At 40.1% G+C, this 25,793-nt stretch overlaps 1 protein-coding gene across 7 annotated transcripts in view; it reads right to left on the bottom strand.

Annotated features, from left to right (window-relative positions):
* Window positions 1-244: 244 nt before the first annotated feature.
* Window positions 245-25,793, bottom strand: part of ZFAND6 (zinc finger AN1-type containing 6) — a 38,111-nt gene continuing 12,562 nt past the window's right edge. For all 7 annotated transcript variants that reach the window (XM_055715290.1, XM_055715292.1, XM_055715291.1 and 4 more), the window contains 5 exons: window positions 12,349-12,518; window positions 11,023-11,134; window positions 8,771-8,871; window positions 1,803-1,916; window positions 245-1,195 (listed from right to left, as the gene is read on the bottom strand). In XM_055715290.1, coding sequence (XP_055571265.1) covers window positions 1,047-1,195; window positions 1,803-1,916; window positions 8,771-8,871; window positions 11,023-11,134; window positions 12,349-12,499 — 627 coding nt within the window. In that variant the 5' untranslated portion in view covers window positions 12,500-12,518 and the 3' untranslated portion in view covers window positions 245-1,046. The remainder of the gene's footprint in view (window positions 1,196-1,802; window positions 1,917-8,770; window positions 8,872-11,022; window positions 11,135-12,348; window positions 12,519-25,793) is intronic.

Genomic DNA, 25,793 nt, shown 5'->3' with positions numbered 1-25,793 from the left:
AGAGAACCCCCTGGCCAGAATGTATCAACGCAGAAGGTGGAAAGCTTACAAGAACTGCAATCTGATAGATATAGATGAAAAGGTTAAAAAAAAAAAAATCACCAACAGAAGTTGGCCAGCATTGGGACATACATGGTGTCTGTGAATAATGACCCTGCAAGGAAAGGAACCACCAGTGGAAGATCCTCATGAAAATAAAGCAAAAGAAATCCAAATTACATATGCCAGTGACAGCCACAGGGGCTCTGATTTTTTAGAATTTTATTTAATCAAAGTTAAGACGTGGATAAACATAAATACAGCACAGGTACTTCAGATCATTCTTCATATTTGTGTACAGACAGACTGATGGATGTAATCCCAATGAAACCTGCAGTCAGTGAAGTGCATACAGCCTTCCCCCCACACACACAAAAACAAAACCCAATAAAAAAACAAAACAAAAAACTCCACACAATCTCAGCACACACTCTCATTACAAATGATTCATACATAAATAGGTAGAGGGTGCAAACAAGCTAATATGCGAACATGTATAACCTCTCGTTAATGGGGAAAAAAAAAACAGAAGCAGCCATAATGATTAAAATACATTCAGTTACTGATAACTAGTTGTGCCATACAAGGCATTATCAAAAAAAAAGGAAATTGTGCTGCAGAGAAAAGCTATATACAACAAGAAAATAAACTGCAAAATTAACGCATGCATGTTTTATCCTGGAAAAGCACAGCCCTCCAATATTTTCTCCACATTTGTTATAAAAGCCCTCTGCACTCAACTAAAATTAAAATGATCTTAAAGGATAATACTTGTAAAGTTTACTTAAGTCTTCAGCCACAGAAAACTGCAATGAAAATAAATGTTCAGAGTCATTTTCAAAACAAAAAAACAAAAACAAAAAAATCTATTCATCTGATGACATGCATGATTAAAAGGTCTAGGCAAGATACACTGCTCTACGTTCCTGATGACTAAGGAAATAAGCTCAAGTCAATTTAATCTGCAGATGGTCAGAGTATTTTTGTATTCCAGCAGAAGTAGCAGTTCAGATCTTCTGGATCTTTTCCCCAACGACTACAGGATTCTCTTTTCTGATTTTCTCAGCAGCATCAGCTTTGTAATTGTAAGAGCAACTGTGTACATCTGAATAACGGTGCATACCACAGTAAACGTTTCCACACCGACATTCAAACCCTGTGGACAGAAACATTAGTTTAGACATTTCAACATTCTTAATTATACCGGTTTGTCTTAAATCCTGAATGTGTTCACTCACTAGCAATAAATCTCAGTCACCAGTGTCACCCAGCCAAAGAGCCTCTGCTGCAGAAAGCATAAGAATCACAAGTAATACATTTTTAAGCAATTACAGTAAGATTTGACTTCATCATTCCTTCCTATCACATAATACACTACCAGAAAACATATTCCTAGAGACCTCCTGAGCTCTTTTCCTTTGTTTATAAGTCTTCACCTTGCAGAACTCAAGTTTTCTTAGGCCCTTTCACTGGATCACTGCAAAGCTGGTTAGTGAAGAGCCGCAAACTGTCATCCAATTCCTCAGCAAGGCAGACTTCCAAAGGGAAGTATTTGGAATTATGAACTTTACTAAAAGACAGGAAGTCGAAAAACAAAATGATACATGAATAACAATCTAGTTAAGAGCCAGCTGAAAGCACCTTTGGCCAAGTTTTATTTCAAATCAGCAACACAGATGACCATGCCCCATTTTCCCTTTAGAAGCATTGCCAAGGGGCAAAGCCTAAACACGTCTAAGGGAAGTGAAATCAGTATTTCTTACCAGTAAGTCCAACCTTCTTCCTGCACATGAAACAACGATTCTTTTTCTGTTTTGGTTTGTCAAGCGACTTGTCTTGTTCTTCAGGTGTAGGCTCTGCGTTCTCTGACACTGAAGCTAGTATTAAAAAAGTTAATAAGAACAATGGAAAACACATGCCTGTCTCTCCCCTTCCTCTGTTTAAGTCATATAATTATCTAAAGCCCATGTTGTAAATTTAGGTTCTGGGATAGCCATTTTGCTGCAGCTTCTCTGTCTGAAGCGTAATGGGCTCAGCAGTGGTACTGGAACTCCCTCCTCCTAGACCTTCAATATAATTTAAGGAAAGAATTTACTGAATGCTCATACAAAGTTCTTTATGGCATTTTTGTATTGTGAAAGAGTAATTAAAAATCAGGTTTAAGAGTAAGGTTCAGTGCCATCAGATGTGGGAAGAGAATCCAACACCCAAATGTTTCCCCAGCAGTATTACTAGTCCGGTTCCATAAATCTGCTTGTAAGAAGCACTGTATTAGGATCAGTTGAGTAAAGCACCCCTTTTCAAATACCGCACCAACACTGTTCTTGCTGAAGGCTGCAATACTGAGGCCACACAAAATGCAGCATTTCAAACCAACCTCTACTACTTTGACACTGCCACTCTTACACACCTAAAAAAAGCCCACACAGCGGCTAGTTACTCCCTGGGGTGAGATACCGTTAGCTGAAGATACACACACTTGCAGGGTGGAAGTACACTATCCTGAAACCCAGAAAGATGCGGGTAAACAGCTCATTTTAAAGACACTTTTGCTAAGGGACAGGTTACAGGTTGTGTGGGAGAATATTAACAAGCAGTGGTAGTATTTGCCTAACCCAGGTAAAAATAGAAATTGGCTGGTTTTCCTCATGTATTTGCACATTCCTTACATTACAAAACAGAAATAGAAACCAAAAAAACCCAACTTCATTTCAAGAAGGGCTAAGAGCCAATCTCTGCCTACCAGCCACTGCTAGATCACAGCAGGACAAGTCTCCAGTGAGTAAAGTACACAGAAGCTAGGAGTATTTGCAGCAAAGAACGAAAGCAAGCTCCAGCTGGGAGGAGGGCCAACGGAAGCTGAGCTAGAACCAGTGCTGTAAAGAGGACACAACAGCAAGCCCAGACATTTACCAGGGAAAAAGCTGCACGCACCTCTGTGCAGCTGGACTTTTGCTAGGCAGACTGTCAGCTGCAGTTCTACACTAGCCGACTGCTATTCTGCATGACAACTCCTGTGGGTTTTCTTCCTGTGCTGCTATTCTGAAGATTTATCTTTTTTTAAAGGAAAGGGCACTTTCCACTTTTGCTGTGTATCAAAACACTGCAGTCTGTACCAAGTAACATCAATGGGTAACAAAATACTTGCACCAGCAAAGACCTTGCTCAACAGTATATTCCAAAGGTTAATCTAGCAAAGACAGGTTGTTACATGGTTTATTAAACCCTTTAAACATCCCCCTCCATTAGGAGCAGAGCTTTTCTTTGTCTTGAATTTTTTAAGAATTGACATTTTTGCAAAAAAGGTTCAATGGCTTTAAATGGCTGTTAAAGGGGACATTTCTGAGTGGACAGATAATATCCTAAGGTTTGCAAGAATCAAAAGCAGTAAGGATCAAAAGATGCAAGGTAAGTATCAGAAGTGGTAAGACAACCAAATGAACTCTTGCGGTGTTACACAGAATGGACATTACAGTGTTTATTAATTCATTAAGAAAACTTCATGCCATGAATTAGTGTTTAGCAGCTAACATTGCCAAGTTTGCATTTCCTGTTGTAGCAAAATCCAGTTACCTCAATGTAAGTTTTACTAAAAGTCTCTGTAACCATTAGTCAGGTTTAGGAAAAACTGGCACTGTTCCCTGCAAAACAAGGCTCTCTAATACATACACACTTAACATTTGCATTGTGCGCATGGCGCTCACACTAAAAAAGTTTGAAAATGTTTAAGGGCAGCTGCTCGCTGTAGAACTAAGCAGAAAGGTTCTTCTACTGCTGCCACGAGTCATTTCGTATCTAGTGTAGTAACCATAAATTTTAGATCTCAATTTGCTTTTGCACAGAAGCCGGAGATTTGACTCAAAACCCTCTATGATAATCATGAATATCCCAAACACTAAGTCACCTTTAGACAACCAAGTGCCAGTGTTAAGTGCTCCATCTATAAGCTAGCTGTGAAGCACACAACAGAAAAAAACCACAGGTAAAATGCAATACCACCAGTTTGGAGCTCACAGGAAACATGTTGCAGCCACTCCCACAGCTGCTGTACTTTGTCTGGATTCCAGGATGCTGCTGCCTGCTTTGCTTGAACTGATTCCCTCCCTTCCCGCAGTCCCAGCTCTGCCTTTAGCTGCAGAACAGCAGCACTGGCAGCACCAGTACAAGCAGCCAGCTAACCAAAATGGAATAAAGCATGAACACACTCATTTTTCTGGAGCTGACAAGCTGGGCTGGCCACTAGGTGTTCCCTGTTTTACAGAGCATGTTCACAGCTGATCAAAACAAGCAGAGCCTGGACTTCCACCTAAACACAGAAGCTTTTACTACTGCTTCGCTTGTGCCAACCATGCTTGAACTTCAGTGTACTCCAACGGATCGTGAAAGCAGCACCTGCAAGATAAAGCACACTCCAGTGCTCGCATCCCTGTGGACACAACACACAACTCCATCCATTTGCTGCAAGACTCCTGATGCCTCATCTGGCGTCTCCTCTGTCCCTGCTCTGGATGCTTCACGTGTCACCCCCGTATTACTATGCAGAGCTTCTCAAAGGGTTCCTCATTCCCACGGGAAGAGTATAAACAGCTAACATTTACCTCTTGAGTGCATCTGAGCAGGCCTAAGGAGAACACCCGCTCCTCCAGAGGAATGAAATGTGAAGTTAATCCTAAACAGAAGATCAGCGCTTCCTAACATTTTAACAGTAAGCTGAAGTAATCAGCCTAAAATACAGCTTCAGTGTTAGGAAGAGACAAATTAAATAAATAAGAGTACACTTTCCTACAGAATTTAGTTTTAAATCTTCCTCATGAATGTTTCCTCTCTCCCCGGAGCATTCATCCAGTAAATCAGGATATCCTACATTATTTCCTACTCTGTATCCTAATCATACTGTACCTCCAGGCTCCTGGTACAGTCACAGAAGTTGAAAGTATCTACCAGTTCCTCCCCAGTACTGCCTTACTGAGCCAGCCCTGGAAGTCCACTGAAGTTGATGCAATTAGTTCAACAGCATTCACTTTGGGTCCGGGTTATCTCCACATAACATTCTGTAGCAACTTAATTGTTTTGATATCAAGTTTTTCAGATTTAGTCAGCAATGACTGAATTTAACTGTTCTACCTGACTAAAAGCCTAGATGAGCACAAAACCAGGTGACTTCATTCAGAAGAACTGCCACCTACCTTTTAACCAATTATTAAAATCTTGGCTCATATTTTGATTTTTCAAAATAGTTACCACACATACTGCACAACTGAGTGCATTTTGCATATGGTACATGTGGACCTCTCCAATTCGCAATGAGCTTGGAAACAGAGCAGCTGGTTTGGCTCTTAGAAGTTTTCAGCCTCAGAGACTGAAAGCCCACCCACTAATACAATTTGTACTTGTAGCGCTGTGGCCTTCAGTTGTAAGAGCTCCAGAAAGCATGTGATGGACTGCTGCCTTCCAAAAGTTTCATTTACCTTTAAAATCCTCCCCGAAATATAGAGCATGAATCCTAACTTGGATGGTTTTAAACTCATTAATCCTAGAGAAGTGCCTCTCTACCCGCTTGCAGGCTTGCCGGGAGGCAGCCCCATGAATCCCCTGGCTAACAAATAAGGAATCCTGACTGCCTAATCCGAACAGCCGTAACGTCGAGTAAAAGGTACAACAGCCCACAAGACAACCTAAAACGTGTTGGAGAGATGCTCAGAATAGAAGAAAGCTCCTAGAAAAGCTGGACTGTACCTTAATGAGTTTCATTTTAGGTCATCTTTAATGGTATGGTTCATGATATTTAAAAGCATTAAAGTAAAATAAAAATAAAATTCTATTAGCCTCTATCTAGCATTGCACTTTTTGCAGTGTTCCACACCTACACAAGCATTATCACACAATCACTAAGTGCAAAACCTAGATTTATTAACACATTCTATAGTTTTTCTCTATTTAGTTTACAAAATAAACCCAATGAAGACAAACAAATGTGAACTGCTCTTTGGGATTTTCATCCCCTTGCAATTTTAGCTTGTCTGCGAACAGCAAGGACTGTGCACACAACTCAAACCCCATTTACCTGTCTGCTTCAAAAAACTAATAAAAGTAATGTAAGAAAGCTTAACCATTCACCCAATCTTTCATTCGTGGGCTTTGTAGCCTAGTAACTTTTGTAAAGCAGCAAGTTAAGGGGACCTCAACTAAATACAACAGACTGACCTATTATACAAGTAGCATAGAACAATCTGCTTCAGAATAGACATCCCAACAAAGCAAAAAATTTATCCAAATAGATAGGGGGGAAAATGGTCAAATCAGACAATTTCTTTTTTTCCTCCCCTGCATCAACAGAAGTAGCATTATAAACTCTTCAGTCTGGGACCAACTACTGCATTTCTGTGACGTTTTTTCCTTTTTAAGTGCTACAAAACCACACACCACTAAATAACTGACTTACACATTTCTATTACATTCTTGACAGCAGCCTAAAATTCAGATTCCGAATGATGTGGGAAAAAACCACTCTATGATGCACAATTGTGACAACAATTCAGTGAAATCCACTTAGGACCCATTACAAGCTGCTTTCTTTCCAAACTTACACTTTCCAAGCAAATTACTTCAAAACTAGAAACACTACATTTCCTACGATTTTCGGTTAAGAGATAGCACAGAAGCAACTCTTCAGGAAACAAGGCTGACCCTGCCACAGCGAGTTATAAATAGGGACTGTAATTTAGAACTGCAATTACATGGTGGTGGTGTTCTTAGTTTAGAAATCACCACGGTACAAAGAAAAGGACACGGGACACAGCTGAGCACTCTAAACACCTGATAGAGGTGGATCCTTAAAAGACATACTGTAAAATGCAAATATTCCCCTGAAATAAAAGCTTCTAGTTGAGCAACCTATGTTATCTTCTCATAGGGAGAGCTAGTTTTAGAGATTGAGAATTAGAAGGAGCATAAATCTATCCAAATGGGTAAGAAGAGAGACACACCTCTGAGAACTTGCTGGGAAAAGTCTTTTCACAGGCCCAAGTCACCCCATAGTACAAGAAGCTGCAAACCTGGAGTTTCAATTTACAGCTAAGCCAACCAAGTAAGATATATACTAAGAAGGCATTAGACGGAAGGTGAAGAATCATGAGACAGACAGGGTAGTAGGAAGATCAGCTTGCAGAAGTTGCCTTTCTATTCTCTGATATGTGCCACATCCGTATCTATATAAACCTGCAGTTTGTGCTGCGTGGGCTTGACAGAGGTGTTCTACTTCTGAGGTTCCCAGAAAGGGGTGTACCTGCACAGGAGCTGGGTTACAGCTGGCATGCCATGCAGCACATCCCAGGTTCCCCATACTGCAGAACAGGGATGAAAGTAGAGCTGTATCTGTATTACTCTGAGGTGTACCAACTAAAAATCTAGCTTGCAAACCTACCTCTGCTGTGCAAATATACAGAACTTAAGAAGCATAAGCCTTTACAGCACTTGCTTTTCTCTCAAGCTGGGTAAGGCTTGAGAGATCGGTATTTAGAGCATGCCTTTTGTGCGTTGCCAAAATCAAAGCACCAGAAGCTCTCAGCTCCAAGAAACAACCTAACTAGCAGGTATTAGAGCATATGTCTAGAACATATTTAACAATAAGCATGTTTCTAATAATTGACATCTCAGAGGTATGATTACAAATACAAAATGTTATTAGCATTAAAACCTATTCTCCCAGTTTTACAGCTGCTGTTTGTGTGAACAAAGAGGTGACCTTACTCAGCACAGTAGCTGAATGACTCTATTCCACCCCACAAAAAAGGAAAGCTTAGGTTTAGAAAACTATCTGAAAAGCAGAACTTTATCAGAGGTACAATGAAAGAACTTCTATTTAGCACCTTGAAGTGGTATTATGTGTTGCATCTGTGCAAAACCCCAACTCCTATGCTTAGGCTAGTTTACAGAAACATAACTCCACCCACTAAAGCCTCAGCTGTCAGCAGAAGTACCTTTTGTAATGTCTATGGATTAAAGGTCTGAGAAAATTTTGAGTACTATTCAGCATTTTTGCTTTTTCCTAAAAAATACTATTAAAAATTCTTTAGTTTAAACTCCATAAGGCTACATATAAAAAGAAAAGAAAAATCAAAGAAAAAAAAACCCAAAACATCTACATTGTACCAGCAACAAGATTTTAAGCCAATATAGCTAAAATCACCCATTCAGCCATTTTCCTTCAAGCAACCAGAGTTTGTGGGTTGGTAATTGTGTATCTGATAAAGTGAACTTCAAAATATTACATTGTTGCTGTCCATAGGTGAAAGGTTCTTTTATAGGTGTTTCACATTTATACAAGATACTAACACTGTTCTTGTATCAGCTGTGGTGTAACACCCTCAAACACAAACTTCTGTGCTGTTTGCTGCAAATGACTACTCTGAGAGGTAACAAGATACTCGGAACTCTACTTATATGTAAGAGCTGTAGCATAAAGACAGAACAGAAGATTGATTTACAATGTACATTTCCAAAGCCCAATTAACATACCTGTTACAGCAGATGCTGAAATCACTAGTTAAACATAACAGTTTCCAGTTTAAGACTTGCCTTTTAAGAAAATAAAGTTTATCTTTCTTTTGCCTTCTGATTTCACAGAAAATTGGGGTCTGAAAATAAGGCACCTCCTGAACAGGACTGTATTAAGTACAGTCCAAGTTTTACAAACATTCCTAAGTTCTGTCTCTGGCATCTAGGCACCAACCTTGCAAATCTTCTGTCTCAGGTACTGTTTTGTCCACAGCTGTACTATCCGGTTGGGATGATGCTACAGATTCTGTTAGAAGTGACTGACTTGACACAGGGCTAGGGGACAAAAAAAAAAAAAGTTACATTTACGAGGTATGTCCACGCCCTACAGAGCATTCCTGAAAGAAATACATTAGAATATATCTGATGAAAGAGCATGCCAAAACATTTCACTCTGAAGTTGTTTCTGTAACCACTTATAAAATGCCACAGTGTCCAAGAATACTGGACAATGTGAATTGATGAAAAAGAGTTACCCGTTTTTCCATTCATATTGGATGCAATAAGCCAGATCAACTATAAAAGGGGGAAAAATTATTTTGGGATAGTTTGGCACACCATCCTTTCACAAAGACGCAATAATGCAACATTCAACATGCAAGGATTTTTCTAACCTAAGTCAGCAACATAATTGTAGAGGAGCTACTTTAGTGTGCAATGATATGAACAAGAAAATTGCAGCATGTCAATGTTTCCAGTAATAAAGCATCTGCAGCTGTAGACAGAACGCCTTACGCTTTTGCAGTGTGAAGTGGTGCTGGCCAAACTTCCCAACTCTGTCAGTCATACTGCTGAAATCACAGCATGGCTGAAAATTCACAGGTGAATACCCTGGACAGTTATAGGAGAGGCATTCAATACTAGCGAGTCAAACTGCTCATCCAGCAGCTCTACTATGGAACAAGACACAGCTGAAGTCCCAAGCGAGAGGTAGCACTACCCCATTTGCCCAATTTGTTTCTCCCTTTCCACTTGGATTCAGAGTGAATCCCTAAGAAACCGGATTATCCAGCAGCCCACGAACCAGCAAAGTCCTACCAGTAGTCCATGACACAACCAGGACATTGGAGTTGCAATTTTAATTGCCAAGAATTGCATGTAGGTCTTGAACTGCAGGTTTGGTCACCTACAAAAGGGCATTGTCAATTTACTAGATATTTCCTCAGAGTTTCATAATTCTGAGGTATTACCAGAGACTGAAGTTGAATCCTTGTTTTTAATTTGGGGAAAAAGAACAAGTGACACTGATGATTTTTTTTTTTTTTTAAGTGCAAGTTTAAGAGCAACCATCCGCTCATTTCTCACGTAACCAGTAATCAAGCTAGTGATCAAAGAGATACTTTATTTTCTCTTTCACGGTATTACAAAGGTTGTATAAGAAAACAAACCCAAGGCAATGTAATTGGTTCACCTCTGTGCATTTCTTTATTTATTTTTTTTACCAAAAGAGTTGTATTAGCATAAGGTATCTATTTTTTACCCCAATTAGAAAGCCCAGAATGGAAAGACCAAATTCAGCACCAAGCATGGCACCTAGCTCTCAGTTCATATGCAGGATCCAAGAATGAGGTAACACCTCCTATAAAAAGCTGAGGAGCAGAAAACATAGCCTGCACAGTTATCAGCCAACAGCAGCTGATGAAGTCACCCTCAGCCTATGTTTTACTACATTCTGATTTGTAAAGGAAAGCTAGAATAAGTATTACTGCAAGTTAGCTTCCATATAGTACAAGACACTAACATTTTTCGCTCAAAAAACTTCCAGAGCACTTAAGTTGCTGTTGGTTGTGTCAGTCTAAACTGAAATGCAGCACTGAATATAAACAAATATTTAGCTTCTACAAATGGAGAGCACTTACTAAGTCTGAGTGATTTACAAGAGGTCATTACATCTCCTTGAATAATCCAGTTAGAAATTACTTGTTTTAATAAGAAATCAGTTCAGTAGCACAACTAAGATTTCAGATATTTTTCCGCTCTTCTAGTACACTCCACTTTTTGTGAAGCAACTGGTTTGTTAACACATTATCATACATTTATGAGCACTCTAGTAAACAGCTTTCTGCCATTTTACAAAATCTTTGAATTTCTAAGATGGAAAGAGCTCTCCTTTGGTAAATGTACAACCAACTGCACGTTGTGGAGTCAGACGACTGGCCAGCCAAATCTCTGTAGAGCAGCATGAAGCTGGCAATGCTCCTATTTGAGGCCAAATTCTAAAGACAAATTTGCATTTGAATGCAAGATGCAGCTAACAGATCAGCTACTATTTACCATGAGATCCCATGCTTTAAAGTTAGCAGCTAAATCTTACGTGTTTGCCTAATCCAGGTCCTAGCATTTAATTATGCAGTATCAGCACACTTCATTTTACATTAAAATGTGTATCAAGGTGACTAAAACACAGAACAGACAGAAACAGCTTACCTTGGCTGCATAGATGGAGTCGATGTAGAATCTAAAGTTGACTGAGTTTCCTGGGTGCTGCCTTCTGTGCACTGAACCGGTAAGGACTCAGTTATACTACTGACAGAAGTTGCTGGAAGGAAGACACTAATGTAAAATGTGTTACACTACTTCTTGGGATTACAAAAGTTATACCATGCAATTATTCCTCGACCCCCACGACATGAGCCAGGAACGTAATTGAATCTCAGCCTGTATCATAATGAAACATAATTTTACAAAAAGTAATTATGTTTGGCCATATTTTGATTACGTTCCAGCCCCAGGCCCCTAGAAGTTAGAGCACGAAATTCTGAAGCTGGAGCTTTAAAATAGTTACTATTTGCTGCTAATTAAAGCTTCTACAAACAGCTTTCTCAGCATAAACTGCGGTACTCTGACATCATAAGCTTGGGTTTTGTTTAAAAAACAGCACAGCGAGAAACAGCAGTGTAACAGCCTAATGCCAGCTCCTGATCCATTCTGAAGTTGTAAAGCCTGGATCCCCAGATTTCAATGGAAGCTATTACTGCAATTTTAAAAGTCAGGTTTTAATATTCAAGTCAAGGAGGGAAATCTTCAAGTGTGCCATGAGATTCCTTGCTGTCAGCATCTAGCCTAGTCAGAAGAGACATTTTAGCAGCTCCAGGGAAGCACTCCCTAGCCTGCTTTCCCCCAGCAGAACATGCTGAAGTTGAAAACACTGGGCTGAAAAGCACAGAGAAAGGGTTCCTCTTTCTGAGGACACTACCATTATTTTAAAGGGGGAAAAGCACTCTAGCTTTTTCTACAGAGTCAATGTAGAAAAACAGCACTTATTTCAATGGGCAATCTGCCTTGTAGGAAAGACCATCGTACAGGGGACACTGGGCCAAAAAGCACAAAAAGTGTCTCTATCTGAAGTTAGGAGAAACTATTCTTCAGGTTAATTCTTCAGCATCAGGCTGCAGAAATTAAATACCTGTATTTTAAATGCTTTCAACAAACATTCCTCAAGCTCAACGTTATCTCTACTGCCAATAATTTCAGGAAAAATATGTTGGTATGGTATTTTTTCCTGTCTTTTTGTATCTTCAAATAGGAAACTCAGATTAATACAAACATATTAGCAAGAGTCTACTTCTGAGCAGATTAATCAGAACACAACTATATTATGAGCATTTCATCCAACCTCATTCAATAAGGTAAGACACTTGAACAAAACTGTTTGCCCCAATGCTCCGATACTTTTAGTATCTGGACACGACCAGAAAACAAGTTACTGCCTCCTATGTCATTGAGTTGTTCAAACCGATGTGTGTTACTTACCAGGAGGGCTAATTCTACCATTACTGTTCTGCCTTTGAAGATGTTCTTTGTAGCACACTGAACACATGCCATTTGTACGAGGATTCCCATAAAATCCGCAACCAGTGGAACAAAGCATAGGCACTTGGCTACGGTTAGTTTCTTGAGCCATTTTCCCTTCTTCTATAAACCTGAAATTGACACATGCAACCCAGTTTTTAGAGGCCCAAGAAAGCCCTTCTCTTACAGTTGACATTTGAAAATCCGGAGTTTCCTATAGCTCAGCAAAAAGATATTCTAGAAAAGATGCCTTGAGGGTAACTCAATGCCCTTTCCTGAAAGGTCTATGAAGTCTGCCCAATAATACAGATACGGTCATAATTATGCTTTGCATAACCCATACATACAGACCCTTCCAGCCCCATCGTTTTATGTTCAATATATAGCCCACAAAGAAAAGTCACTTTAGAAAATACTGGAAGCATTGCTGCTAGAAGCTGTAAGTATAAAGGGAGGGGGACACCTATGCTGAACTCTTCCTGAGACCTGAACTGCTGATACTGTGAATGAGAACTATAAAATGAAATACAAGCATGGTAACACATGCTTACTTACCGCATAGTAATTATAATTAGCAATAGTCACATGAATTTGCAAGTTACTGTTTAGTCACTGCATCGTTAGTGAAGGACAACACAACTACTTACCACAAAACTCGTATTACAATTTTTCACGTGCAAAAAGAAAATCACCCTTTCTGTCAAAAATATTAGTCTAGGTACATGTACCTCCTATATATCAATTCTGTGTGAAAATATACTAAAAATGAGAAATAAATATCAAGGCAACTCATAACATCCTTAGATGTTACGTTTTCATCAACACTGTACAATCCATGGTTTCTGTCCCTGGCTCATAGGGATCTGTAAACCTTCTTAATACAAGAAAATTACAACAAACTACTATTTTCAACAGTGTTCTGAGCCTCCTAACTATTCTCAAATGGTCTTATAAAGCAGCTTTGACATCTGTCACTCAGGTAAAATTAATTTTCCATTTTTTCCCCACACACACTCCCAAATATATTCTTGACCTCTTTTGTATCAGTTTTACAAGAAAAGCCTTCCTATTAAGAAACTAAGTATCTCAAGGTATCACTTTTCTCATTCAAAATCAATTTAGCTCTACCATTTTATACTTCCCGATTAAAACTTCAGCTGAAGCATGGATAATTTTAATTCTTGCAGGATAAGCAATATTACTGAAAATAATAAAAAAAAATAATCAATCTTTCAAGTAACATCAGTATACATTTCAAAAGCAAAGCAAAGAAAATCCAGAGGGGAAGGGGTTTCAGGATACTTGAATACTTTGATTGCCAAGTTATAAAACTAGATCAAGCTACAGTAACAAGTACACCAGCGTAGAAAGATTTCCTTTTACATAAGATGTATTTGAAGCCATCTACAAACAAGTTTCCCATTATGTTGTTTTTAGACAAATATCCTCATCTCCTCACACCCACATCCATTGCATTTTGGTTTTATTTCCCCAAAGGATGTGAAATTGACACCTCAAAAAGCAAACCTCTGGGTTGCAATGCTAACAGCAACAGAGAAGCAACAGTCAGGTTTTCCGTTTGCAGCAATAAGGTACTCTAAGGATGAGAAAATACTCAAGATATAAGACAAGGAAGATGTACAAGCAGGAAGAAAAAAAAGTCTCTGATAGTATCTTATTCAGCTTCAACCTGCAATTAAGCTTATTTCAGCTGTTTGACTGCACTCCCCCACCCCAATATAGAAGCATTTGCTTTCGGCATACAAAGCCCCCATTGACCTTAAACGACAGCTAAATTTGATTTTGCTGAAGTACGGTACTTGTAGCTGAAAGAGCACTTTCATTCCTGCCTTTCTCCAGACAGCCCTTTAGAATCAAACTGCAAGTAGCACATGTGGGAATTCAATTCTTACACTGGGCCCAACGTTCAGTGAAGCCATTTCATGAAAGTGTAAATGAACGCGAGTTTTCTCTTTGGTAACTCAAACCAATTTAAAGATGAAGCCTTACGCAAGTCACTCTTGGCACAGAATGGTTAAGATTGAAAGACTAATTAAAAAACACTTTGGACAGAATATTTCAAGGACTATTAGAGATTCAATGTCATAATACAAGTATTAATCCTTTTAATTTTAGACAGCAGCATATTAAAGGAACCCTACCACCCTAACTTTCAAAATCTACCGTGATTGCCTTTGTGTTCAACAGTTAGCTTCAGGCAGCACACAGGAACTCAATAACAGCACCAGTTACTGCTAATTTTCTTATTCCCCAACACAACCACTGCTGAAGGGACCAGGTGCTAATGCAATCACAGCATAACAATTTCTAACATGGACTAAAAAAAAAAAACAACAACCAAACCAGTCTGCTTCAATTCAATAAACAAATTGTGAAAGGTGCACAAAGATGCCCAGAAGAAAAACAAGAAAAGCTGGACTGAGTTCCAGCTAAGCCAGTTCTCAAGTTCATTAACCAGTGGATCCTGCCACCAGCCAAAGCACAAGCCACTGGCATGAGGCTCCAGAACACTTAAATCTCCAAGGGGAAGTGCCAGGGATTCTTCTGAAGAGCTTTCATAAAAGCCACAGGAAGCGGACGATCCTTCATTGGTTGCTAATATTTAGGCAGTAAAATGGAGAAGAGATAGGATCAAACTGATGCAATGTTACAAAGTCAAATGAGAAAGAAGTTGAACCAATACAACAGCTTGTTGCAATCATAAGGGGGAAATTACATATAATCACCCACACCAGCTCCAGTGCTCAGCTGGATCCTCACCCACCCAATTAGCTCCCTGAGCCATCAAAAAAAACCATACAAGGAAAAAAGGGCCATCACCACCACAAAAAGTTTTCTGACAGTTCAGTAAGCTCAATCAGTTCACACATAAAAAAAGAAAAAAACACAATGCAGGGGAAAAAAAACCTCTGGAACTGATGCAAGGGATGACATGTGACCAGGAGGGACAATACACATTTTAGCAGCCTGTACACTGCTGAGATGGCTCGCTGATCTATCTGAACCCAAGAGCCAGAATGCCAAACCAGTACAATAAGCTCTTGCACCCTAGCTTTCTCACTCCCTCTCCCACGCTGATCCCCCTCCCTCTCAGCGCTCACATGGACCAAAATGAATCAAGGAAGTGATCAAACTTAGCCAACCACTCCATCTTTTGCCAATTAGTTTTAACATAGACTGGTTTCCGAGCTTGTGTTTGTCACGTGTGCTGTTTGGGCGTAAGAGAGGATCTAGCTGAAGACACGTGTGGAACCACTTGTTTTAGCAGCACAGCAGGCTTAAAGCATTAGGAGAACCACCAGCCAAAAACAGGCATTGAAAACGTAAGAGAATCAAGATCCAAGTGCTGGTGGTTCCTGCCACTGTACTTAGACATGCCTCTCCTGTACACATCCACTACTGGCCAAGGGCAAAGGCCAAGATGACACAGCATTGTGCCTCAGGGACTTTCTTCCTCACTGCTCCGGCAGGAGTCAAACAGCTGCAAGCAGAGCAGCCAGACTGTCCCCATCTCAGCAAATATGAGCAGCAAGAGATCACTGAACAGATGTTTTGGGGGAGGGAAGACACCACCCCCCACCACCACCCCACCTCAGTTCTTGGCTCAGCTTCAGATGATTCGTTTCAAAACCATCCGTAATTCCACACACAAGAAGATCCATAGAACCACTGCAACCAGCCATCGCATAAGCCAGTAATGGTGGGCTGCCACTGAAATTGCAGCCTTGGAAGCTCCGTGAAAGGGGCAAGTCTGCTCCCGCAGCCCCAGCCCTCTTCCTCAAGTCAGATCGGTTCATACATCTCATGGGAAAAACAGGAATATTTATTCTGGTGAACTGGAGAGCTTGCTGATCTGACAGAAGATCAACTCCAGAGAACCGTATACGGTGCAAAGAACCGACAAGGCTAAAAATAGAACGACCCTTTTTCGGGGCAACTAGCCCTTGCTGAGCATCCAGCCTACTGTAAAATATATCCCAATGCATACTCTCCCTGTGGTTTCAAAACTGGTCTCCTAGCTTGGCTTCAGTACAAAACTCGAAGCAGCTTCATGGCTGAAGTGACTGCAAGGTCTTGGGATCAACGTGGCTACACCTGTGCCCCACTCGGTTTGAGGTGCCACAAAATGAACGTGGAGCTTGTAAAGCTGCTGGAAATACCTCTGGGCTCTGCCTGTCCCCCCACCCCTGCTCCCCAAGCTGTGCTTGCACAACACTTGTAAGGTCATCCTGTTACTCCAAATACAGGATTGATTCTCCTTCAAGAAAAAAAAACAACCAAACTCTTTACAGTATCTTAAGCATGTTCCCTCCTTTGCTTTACAGCATAGTTGTATAACCAGTTGTATGAGCACTAGTAAGAAGGAAGCATACTAAAGGGAAGCAAACAGCCTTAAACAAACCCCCTCAACACAACCCCAGAACATCCACTTTGTTGAAGATTATGGAACAGCCTCTTTTTGTATTAGCTGAAAATTGCTAAACTTAAAGTCATACAAAGTTACCCCTGATAATTTTCTTCTCAAAAATATTTACTGCCACTAGAAGCATGGTAGCACACAGCTCTGCAGGCTAAGCCCATCGTTTTCCTACAAACCTGGTGCTTCAAGTCTACCTATTCCTGTTACTCCTGACATAAACAACTTAATTCATCTATAAGGCCTGATTGCTGCTCCTGCTGCTACAGGACCTACCATTCCCCTCTTACCAGTGCACATCTTAGAGAGTAAATTATTCTCCGTACCAAGAAAAAACCACAACAAATCATATAAAGGACATTCCCAATTACAAAATGTATAGAGCTGAAGCTGTAGAAATACTAAAGTAGGGTAAGTCTTTTGAATATCAGGCTCTCTGGGAAACGAACCACCTCTTCCAATACTCTGCAAAGCAACTAAAAAAATATTTGTGGATATTCCTTCCCCATAGAGCTGGCACCACAATACTGGTCTCCCCCCCCCCCCCCCCCTTTTTAATTAAAATGTTTATATGCCACTACTTTCAAATAACTGATACCCTAGCTTTATAGGCTTCAAATGTTAATCAGTAAGATCAGAGAGAGCAGTATTTAGCAGGATTAAACACACAAGGTTTAGGAATAATCTCTCTCGTCCCCAGCAAGAAAAAAAATCCCACACAGAAACTAGACCTCTCTTCAGCTATCTTCCCCAAAGAAAAGGGCCTCTGGAATTCTAGTTGTCCTCATACTCAAGGTGTGGTAGGGAAAGCCGGCAGATCCTCAAATCCACTGCCCCAGCCAAAGCACAGTCTTGTATTCTGCAAACACTCCTAAAATTTGTGACTGGTATGGGAAGGATCCCTCCCCAAATGCTAATGCTGAAGCAGAAGAGACTACCCAAACAGCACTCTCCTTCAGCTGCAGTACCAAACCAGACAGTCTGAGCCATACCGATGCCAGCCTAAAAATGCTTCTCAAGAAGAAAGCAGAGCATTTAGTGTTAAGCTACTCTTCACTGTCAGAGATCAACACACTGACAGATTTCAGCTGACACTCACCTCAAAGGATGAATCCAATTTTTACCAAGTGATAAAACACTCCTTCCTCCATCATAATCACCTTTATAATGAAGCAGTTCAGCACTGATTTAAGTAGCACCAATACTAATGGTCATTTTTCCTTTCTGCTAATGAAGCAAGGAAGAAACTGCAAAAATGGTAAATTGTGCTGGTTAAGCATATAAAGAAAGACTCATACCAGGCACAAATAAAAAATATGAAGTTGTGTAGACAAAAATGCATGTCATTTTAGAATATGTATTGGTACAGATACCCGATACCACCTGTATCACCATATGAAAAGGCATGCTGGTACAAAAACAAAAACGGGAAATGCATTCCTCCACAGGCTTATCAAAACAAATGGCAAATAAAGACCTAAGAGCAGAGCACCGTCGAATCTTGCTGAAAAAGTTAAAGCACTGGCTGTGTTTGGGGATACTGCTTCACAGCAGAATTTGCAGAGACACAGCAGCTCAGGTGTCCTGCTGAAAGCAAGACACTACTCACAGTGTAAAGCACTACACTCACAAATTAACAGCAAGTTGTAGAACTGTCCTGTTTTCTTTTTACTCCATCCATCTCTCCCAAAAGGCCCCAATTTACATTCACTGAGCAACCGTTGGTAGCTGCTTTAAGGCATTACCATGTCCCAGCAACTTGCTACGGAGCCAAGAACTGGCAGATTTGAATAGGGGCCTCAGTCATTACAGTTCAGCCCAGCTTGCTGGTTGCAGTCAGACATGTCATTTCATCTACAGCCTGCCCCGGCTACACACTACAGCTGGTTCAGATTTGCCAGCATAGCTACATGTGTAGTTACACTCTGCCCCAGTTTCATCAGAATGCTTTGAGTTAAAAAAGCGAGTATGGTTAAGGACCAACAATGCAAGCAGATCTGTAAGGGCAGCGACCTCTTTGTTCCTGTAGCAGCAGAATACACAGCTGCTGCATTTTTTCAAAACACTGAAGTTGGATAACTTCCTCAACACCAAGAGAATCCATGCATTTTAAAGCTTTCAATTCATTCCAGCAGGCATCCAGTTTTCTTCCTGCTCACAACTAAATACAGTTTTAAGTTGCAATTTGAACTACTTAAGTCGAATGTATAAAATGACTTAATAGTGAAAACAAAAGACCAAAGAAAAAGACCAAAGACTTAAGTAAGATGTTCTCTCAACTTACTTGACAAGTCATCCAATACCTACTAATGTTCCAATCTATTCCTGTTGAACAGCTTTTTATTTTTGTTCCATGCATAGACATTTCAGGCTAAAATCAAGCACATATATTAGACAAGCCTAGCAGAAACTTTACAAAGACACAAAGAATTACAGAAGCCTTTTCTTCACTTCTAATTTTTAGTAATCAGCAACTTTACATCCTTCAGTGCAAGACTTGTAAGTAAAATCTGAACCCTCAAGAAGGCTACATTACCTGTACAGTGTAAATCCCAGATTTAAGATGGAAGGAGGACTGTGAAAGAATCACACTGGGGGGGGCGGGGGGGGGGGGGGGGGGGGGGGGAGGAGAAGCCACACATATGAGAGAAAGTGCAAATCTCACAAGTGGCAGATGGACAGAAGAGACACAGTTCAGGTCTTAGGAAGGAAAGGAACGTTAGCAACTTTCAGAACTAATATGACCCAGAACTGAGCCAGAATATTATACTACTAATGTTACATCATTATACAACCCAGGAACACTTGGTATACACAAAGCCTCCAGTGTTAAAGCGTGCATATTGCTAACTACAGCTGTCTGCTCTTGTACTCAAGGTTACACAGGGAACAAGAGAACATTTCACTACAACCTATTCACTCTTACGAGGGAAGAACAAAGACACACAGATTCTATACTGGTATCACGAAGATCACTGATAATAAGGATTCAGCCTTCCATGCCTGTCTGCATACACTATTAATAGATGTTACTTTGAAACTGTAATTACCACTTGTGGCCACGCTCAGCCTTTGTAAAGTACGGATTACTAGGACCAAAGATTAACTGCTGTAAAACAGGGTACCTCAGAAACTCTCATTCACCTCATGCAAACGTACCAAATTACTTGCAGTGACCACTTAAAATCTACAGACAAAAACCAGAAGCATAAGCAAGTTTTTTCTTACTTAAATTCCAACCTTTTCAGTATAGTATATATACAAATATATATATTTGGTATATGTAAACTTCTATATACCAAATAAAGGGGCAACGCCATGAAGTTCACTAGTCTACTGAAGATTAATCTTAAAAAACCACCAAGCAATTTAACAGGTACATTTTATCGATTAGGAGGAATCACATTTTATTCACATGGGATTTTTCTAAGAGGCAGAGTACAGACAACAGGAGTTTCATGAAAGCGTCGGAATTCCAGAACGCTGCCACACAGTGCTACCAGCTCTCACTACATGATGGTAGGGTTTTTGTGGGAATGGCCACTACTTTATGCTGGAACATCTGGTAACTGCTGCAGCACCTAAAAGAATAAACGCAGCACTCTGTATTAAGCCTTCAAGAATTTTCCTTCTATTTATCACGTATTTCAATTTGAGCCTAAAGCAGCAAAATACAACTCAAGATGCCAATGTTTATCATTGCTAGTACAGTTAGGCATGTACATTTGGACTTAGTTGTTCAAGGCTAAGACTGCAGCACCACTAGAATTAGGCCCTTCCATATGACAGTATCCAAACTTTGTGAAATTCAAAGAAACTATTTTTTTCGCTGGCTTAGAAAGCTTAAGTGTCTCCTATTTATTTCTTATTCCCCAGCAACATGATACATTTGTAGCCTACCCCAGTTAATCCAAGGAACTCCAGCCCCCAGAGAAGTACAGAGATGATTTCAGAAAGAGTGCCAGCAGCATGTTCTAAGCTTCTATCGGCTATCTGAAAATCGAAACTGACAAAGCTGCCCTTTTGAGGAAGTCAACCCAAATGCAAGGGAAAAAAAAACCCCCAAAACAAAACCTGCACACAACACAGAAGTCACTCCTTGGGCTCAAGAGAAAAAACACAAGTAACTCTTAGTACTGGATGCACTTGTTTACAGCAAGACACAACAAGGACCTTCAATAAAGATAACTACTTAAAACATTAAAAGCACTGAGAGCAACAGAGTAACTATAGTTGCTCTGTACAAAGTAAAGACAATTTCTGAGTGAATTACAGACCAAGACAAGTGAACACAAGAAAAGAACATGCCGTACGTTTTGGGGAGCTGTTTTTATACTGGTCTTTTGTCTGGTACTTTGTCACTGGGGAAGTCATGGTGACAGAAGTCCAAGAGGCATATCTGAGGAATGCAGAGGACACTGGCTAGCCATCCCACTGGTCACATTGTCCTACCCAAAGGACGCTATGTCCATACACAAGCCAGAGGAGAGACCAAAGCATTCTCCTCTCCAAATGTGAGGTTGTACTTACTCAGCTTAGCCTACTCAGATCATCCAAGATTTAAGGCTACAGGCAGACAGGCTTACCAGGTCCATCTCTGGAAGATGGCTGTCTCTATGACATGACTGCCACGGAAACATCACATGAAGTTACACTTCTGATGGAACATGCAACTATTAACAAAAGAGCATACTTTTAGGTAGTGCTTGTTCTGGCATCTCTTCTCAAGACGAATAAAAATTCAGGAGTTACACCCATTAGAAAAATCAAACCATCTCAGTAATTGCTTATCAGCGGCCTGCTACATCAACTCACACAAACCAGAGTTTGCATCATGTGTAGCTGAACCAGTGTTGAACTGCACTAGCTGCAGATACTGCCTGAGGAGCCCTTTCCTTTCCTCTAGAGTTTGCGCTATAACATAGGTGTGCTTTGGCATTAAGGTGCCCAAGCCAACGACTGCAGGAATTCTCAAGATGCTCTCCATATTCTTACACAGCCCTATCAATTCAGGGTTTATCTGAAATCTGTCAGATAACAGAAATGCCTTCTTTTAAAATGGTCTACAAAAGGTAAGAAAGTTCCTCTGAAACAGACAACAAGGCTACATATTCTGCTTTGCTTGGCATCATATATTGAAGTCAGCCATTTCCGAAACGAGAAGTTGTGTAAAATGATGATCAGGAGAATCTAAAATTCTCTACATTCCCTTAAGACACCAGACCACAGTTTAAAGGATGTGGAAGGAGGGCAACTCCTTAAACTATCTTTCATGCTGTATTTTAAAACAGGTTTGTTTTTACATTGATGAAAAATAATCTGTAAGAAGAATTCAAACACTTACAAGATTACCCATATAATTACTGAAAGAATAGATACAGATTCAGTAATCGCTTCTTTTGAGCTTCAGTAAGTAATCTTCTCTCAATACAGCATAAGTTTCACTTATTTTAAGCATATCAAACCCAGAAGAGATAAAAGCTGCTTTAACACAAGTTCCCAAAATAGCTTCTTGTTAACAAAACACCTGTTGCTCAGAACCGACAGTAAGCACAAAACACTTTATAATTTGTTTTTGTAAACAGCACTATGTAGAATTTTAATTACCTTATAATGTTACAGTTTGACGTGGGCCAAATGCTAAGGGAGGTCCTGCTCTAATATCAGGGTTCCTAGCTGTTAATAAATAAAACTATCATCATTTCTGGCTAGGGCATCTTGAATTTAACTTAACTCCCAAGAACATTGTGATTATCATGCATGATGTGTTTTTCTATTTAGAATTATGCACTATGTCTAATTTAAGTGTTCAAAATTATACAATGCCCTTACTGTGGTTCGATGTGGAACTCAACCTAAAGCAAACGCCTGACCAAAGAGGTTATTCAAGGACAAGTTTTCAGCAGAAGAGGTATGATGTTCCCTGTGGCAAAGCTGCATTCTTCATCTTTTGCAATGCACTTAAATTTAGCCAAGCGACTCAAAGGTGCTATTTTGTTTTAACCCTAATGTTATTCTAGGGGGTTTTGTTGTTGGGTTTGCTTTTTTTCTTCCCCCTTAATTATTTCAATCACTGGGGAAGCCAGGTTACCTGATCCCAAACAAGTTACTGGATATCCAAATACTAAAATCTATCACACCACACGAAGCACAGGAAAATATTACACAGCTGATCAGCAGCCACTATGCTGGGCAACTGATATTTACCCATCACTTTAGTGAAACTAAATATATATAATATATTTATATGTATTAAAGATATGAATATACCAGCTGGTAACACTATGAAGTTTTGCATCTCTCAGGTTTCCTCTCAACTGTCAACTTACACTGCCTGAAATACTGCAACGTGTAAATGTGCCCAAGTGCAATCAATATACATGCATCCAACACATATGTATATGAACTAATGCACAGTTTCATGATCTAGGTAATTTGGGGCTTTAGGTACTTCTGCCACAGTATTGCTGGGCCAGGAACCGATGAACCTTGAAGACTTCATTCTTCAAAAGCTTGGACTGGTTCTTCTATCTGGTTTATAGTGCAGCTCTACAGCTCTGTGCCAGAAGAGTCAAGGCTAACAGTGCACCGCAGGAGGATGGTGAAACTTACCTATTTAGTTTCAGAACTGAACTCTAAAGCATAGCTTCACCCATAGTACAAGCCAAGGAAAAATGCATGCATCACCAAGAGGTCAAAGTGAAAATTAAGTAAGAGTTGCCTTGTTGTCAGCCTTGACTACCCAGGACAGTGTCAGATTAACAGATAAGGGGCTAAGGAATGATCTGAAATTTGCAGTGTGAGACTCTCCTTTCTGAAGGTTTCCAAGACTACACTACTTCCTCAGAGGGAGAGGTCATTATGCTGTTTAGGAAAAGCTTAAAAACTACTGAAAGACATTTGACTGAGGACTGGCACTTTTTCCCACTGCCATCATGAAACAGAAAAGAGGGGGGTTTATATTCCTAAGCCTATACAGAACAGACTGCATGTATTTCAGTTTCTCAACTGACAAGAAATCCAGAGCTGACAGCTTTCGAGTAAAAATCTGCATTGTAAACACTGTGCTTTAATAGTCAGGGCATCCTTTTTACCTACTAATACTCCAGGTACAATTCTGAAAACTGCCTTTCTGATAATCAAGCTTGCTATTCATTCTGTGTTCAGACAAGATTCAGCTATGTGAGCATGCATTTCTAGTACAATGTCTCCCCCACTTACTGTCCAGAATACTTAGATCAGCAAGTTAAGAGCACAATAGCCTAAAAATAGCATGGCTGGATGCCACTGTATCCCTTTTTATTACGATGGTACCTTTGTACAGAGTTCTTTCCACAATTCTACATAGAAAAACACAGCCATAAATGGATTTAAGGGAGGGACTTGTATCCAAAAGGACCAAGCTGTTAAGTAGTGCCATGGGATTTCCCTTTTTCCTCAAGCCACATAAACAGAAATTTGCATTTTTAGAAGCATTTTGAACAATAACTTTTCAAGTACATCTGACTTCTCTTTTTATCCTCTTGCCATAGTGATTGTATTCTGCCAGAGAACAGACTGACACATGACAGAGTAACAGCACTTTCTAGAGAAAGGAAAATTCATGATATAAAGGAGCAGTAGACAAACATAGAAAATGCAAGCTACACCTCCCTTCAATTATTTTCCTTGACATATTAAAGCCTGTATCACACTTCAGAATGGATGAACAGGGAACAAAATCTGCTCAGAAGATACTGAGCCACAACTGTCAGCAAGGTGTGGCTTTCTATCACGATGCTCGTTCCCTTCCATCCACAACACCGGCCAACTGAGCTTCTATCAGAAAACAATGGAGAAAGAGCACAATATATTCCCTTCCGTTATGCTATAACGTCAGAAACAAGAGGGTGATCAGCAAGACCAATGCCCTTCAGATTGGCCTAGAGTGCATTCCCAGGCACCACAGCCTCAGCTGCTGCATTATGTTAGGCTAGTTCCAGAAGTACCAAGTCCTTGCTGTGGCTTGAAAAAACAAAAGCCCAGTGCCCTAACACCATCTCCCAGAATTCTTGTCTCACGCTCCTTTTGCGAAGACAAAAAACCCCACACTACTATCAAAGTATATTTGTATCCCTCACATTAAAAATAACCAATTTTAACCCCAAATCCTGGGTTTCAAGAGAAGACTTTCCATTTTAACAACTAACTTGACGCTGCCTAAGTAAACCCAGCAACACCACAATGCACATTTTACACTGTATATGCCACCCTGTGTAAATTCACCAGATAGAACTATCAGGCCATACAAAGATGTTTCAATAAATTCTTCATCTCAGGTCTTGACAGTCTGAGAAATTAAGATGTCAGGGCTGCAGCAAGGACTGAGGTCTTCCTAAACAGAGCAGACTGATATTCCAAGCATTCTAATTGTGCAGTGGGGGATGTCAGCTAGAAGATATACGGGTAAGTAGGCAGCAACTAATCAGGGATTTATTTATATACAGAATGACTAGGTATAAACCTAAGACCACAGGTCACAGTCACATTGTGACTTTGCAGAACAACAAGCTCATTCTCGCAATAAAGAGAGGCCATAGTAACAGTCAAAAGTTTTACAGATACCAAGTTAGAGAAAAGCAAATGCAGGAAGGCAACACAATCAACTAAGTGACCAGAGTGTGAAATTAGATTTTTTTTGTTGTTTTCCAAAAAAATGTTTAAAGCCAGTCAATTACTGCACTGCTATGCATAGGAGTTTTAAACAGTTTGACTAGACTTATTAAGAAGGCGAAAAATCCATGCACGGCTCCCAGGCCAGTCCACAACAAACCAAACATTCCTTGATCTTAGCCCCTGCATGGTTTGACATGCTCAGATGACGATTTGTTTGTTATGTAACTAATAATACACTTACCTTGACCTATTGTTACTAAACACTGCCTTCCTCATCTCTCAGGATACTTTAAACAAACCTCATGAAGACACA

This window comes from Falco cherrug, chromosome 7 (assembly GCF_023634085.1).
Source record: "Falco cherrug isolate bFalChe1 chromosome 7, bFalChe1.pri, whole genome shotgun sequence".
In the NCBI taxonomy this organism is placed as follows: Eukaryota; Metazoa; Chordata; class Aves; order Falconiformes; family Falconidae; genus Falco; species Falco cherrug.
Note: the sequence above shows the minus strand (reverse complement) of the source record. Positions and strands in the feature narration are given on the sequence as shown.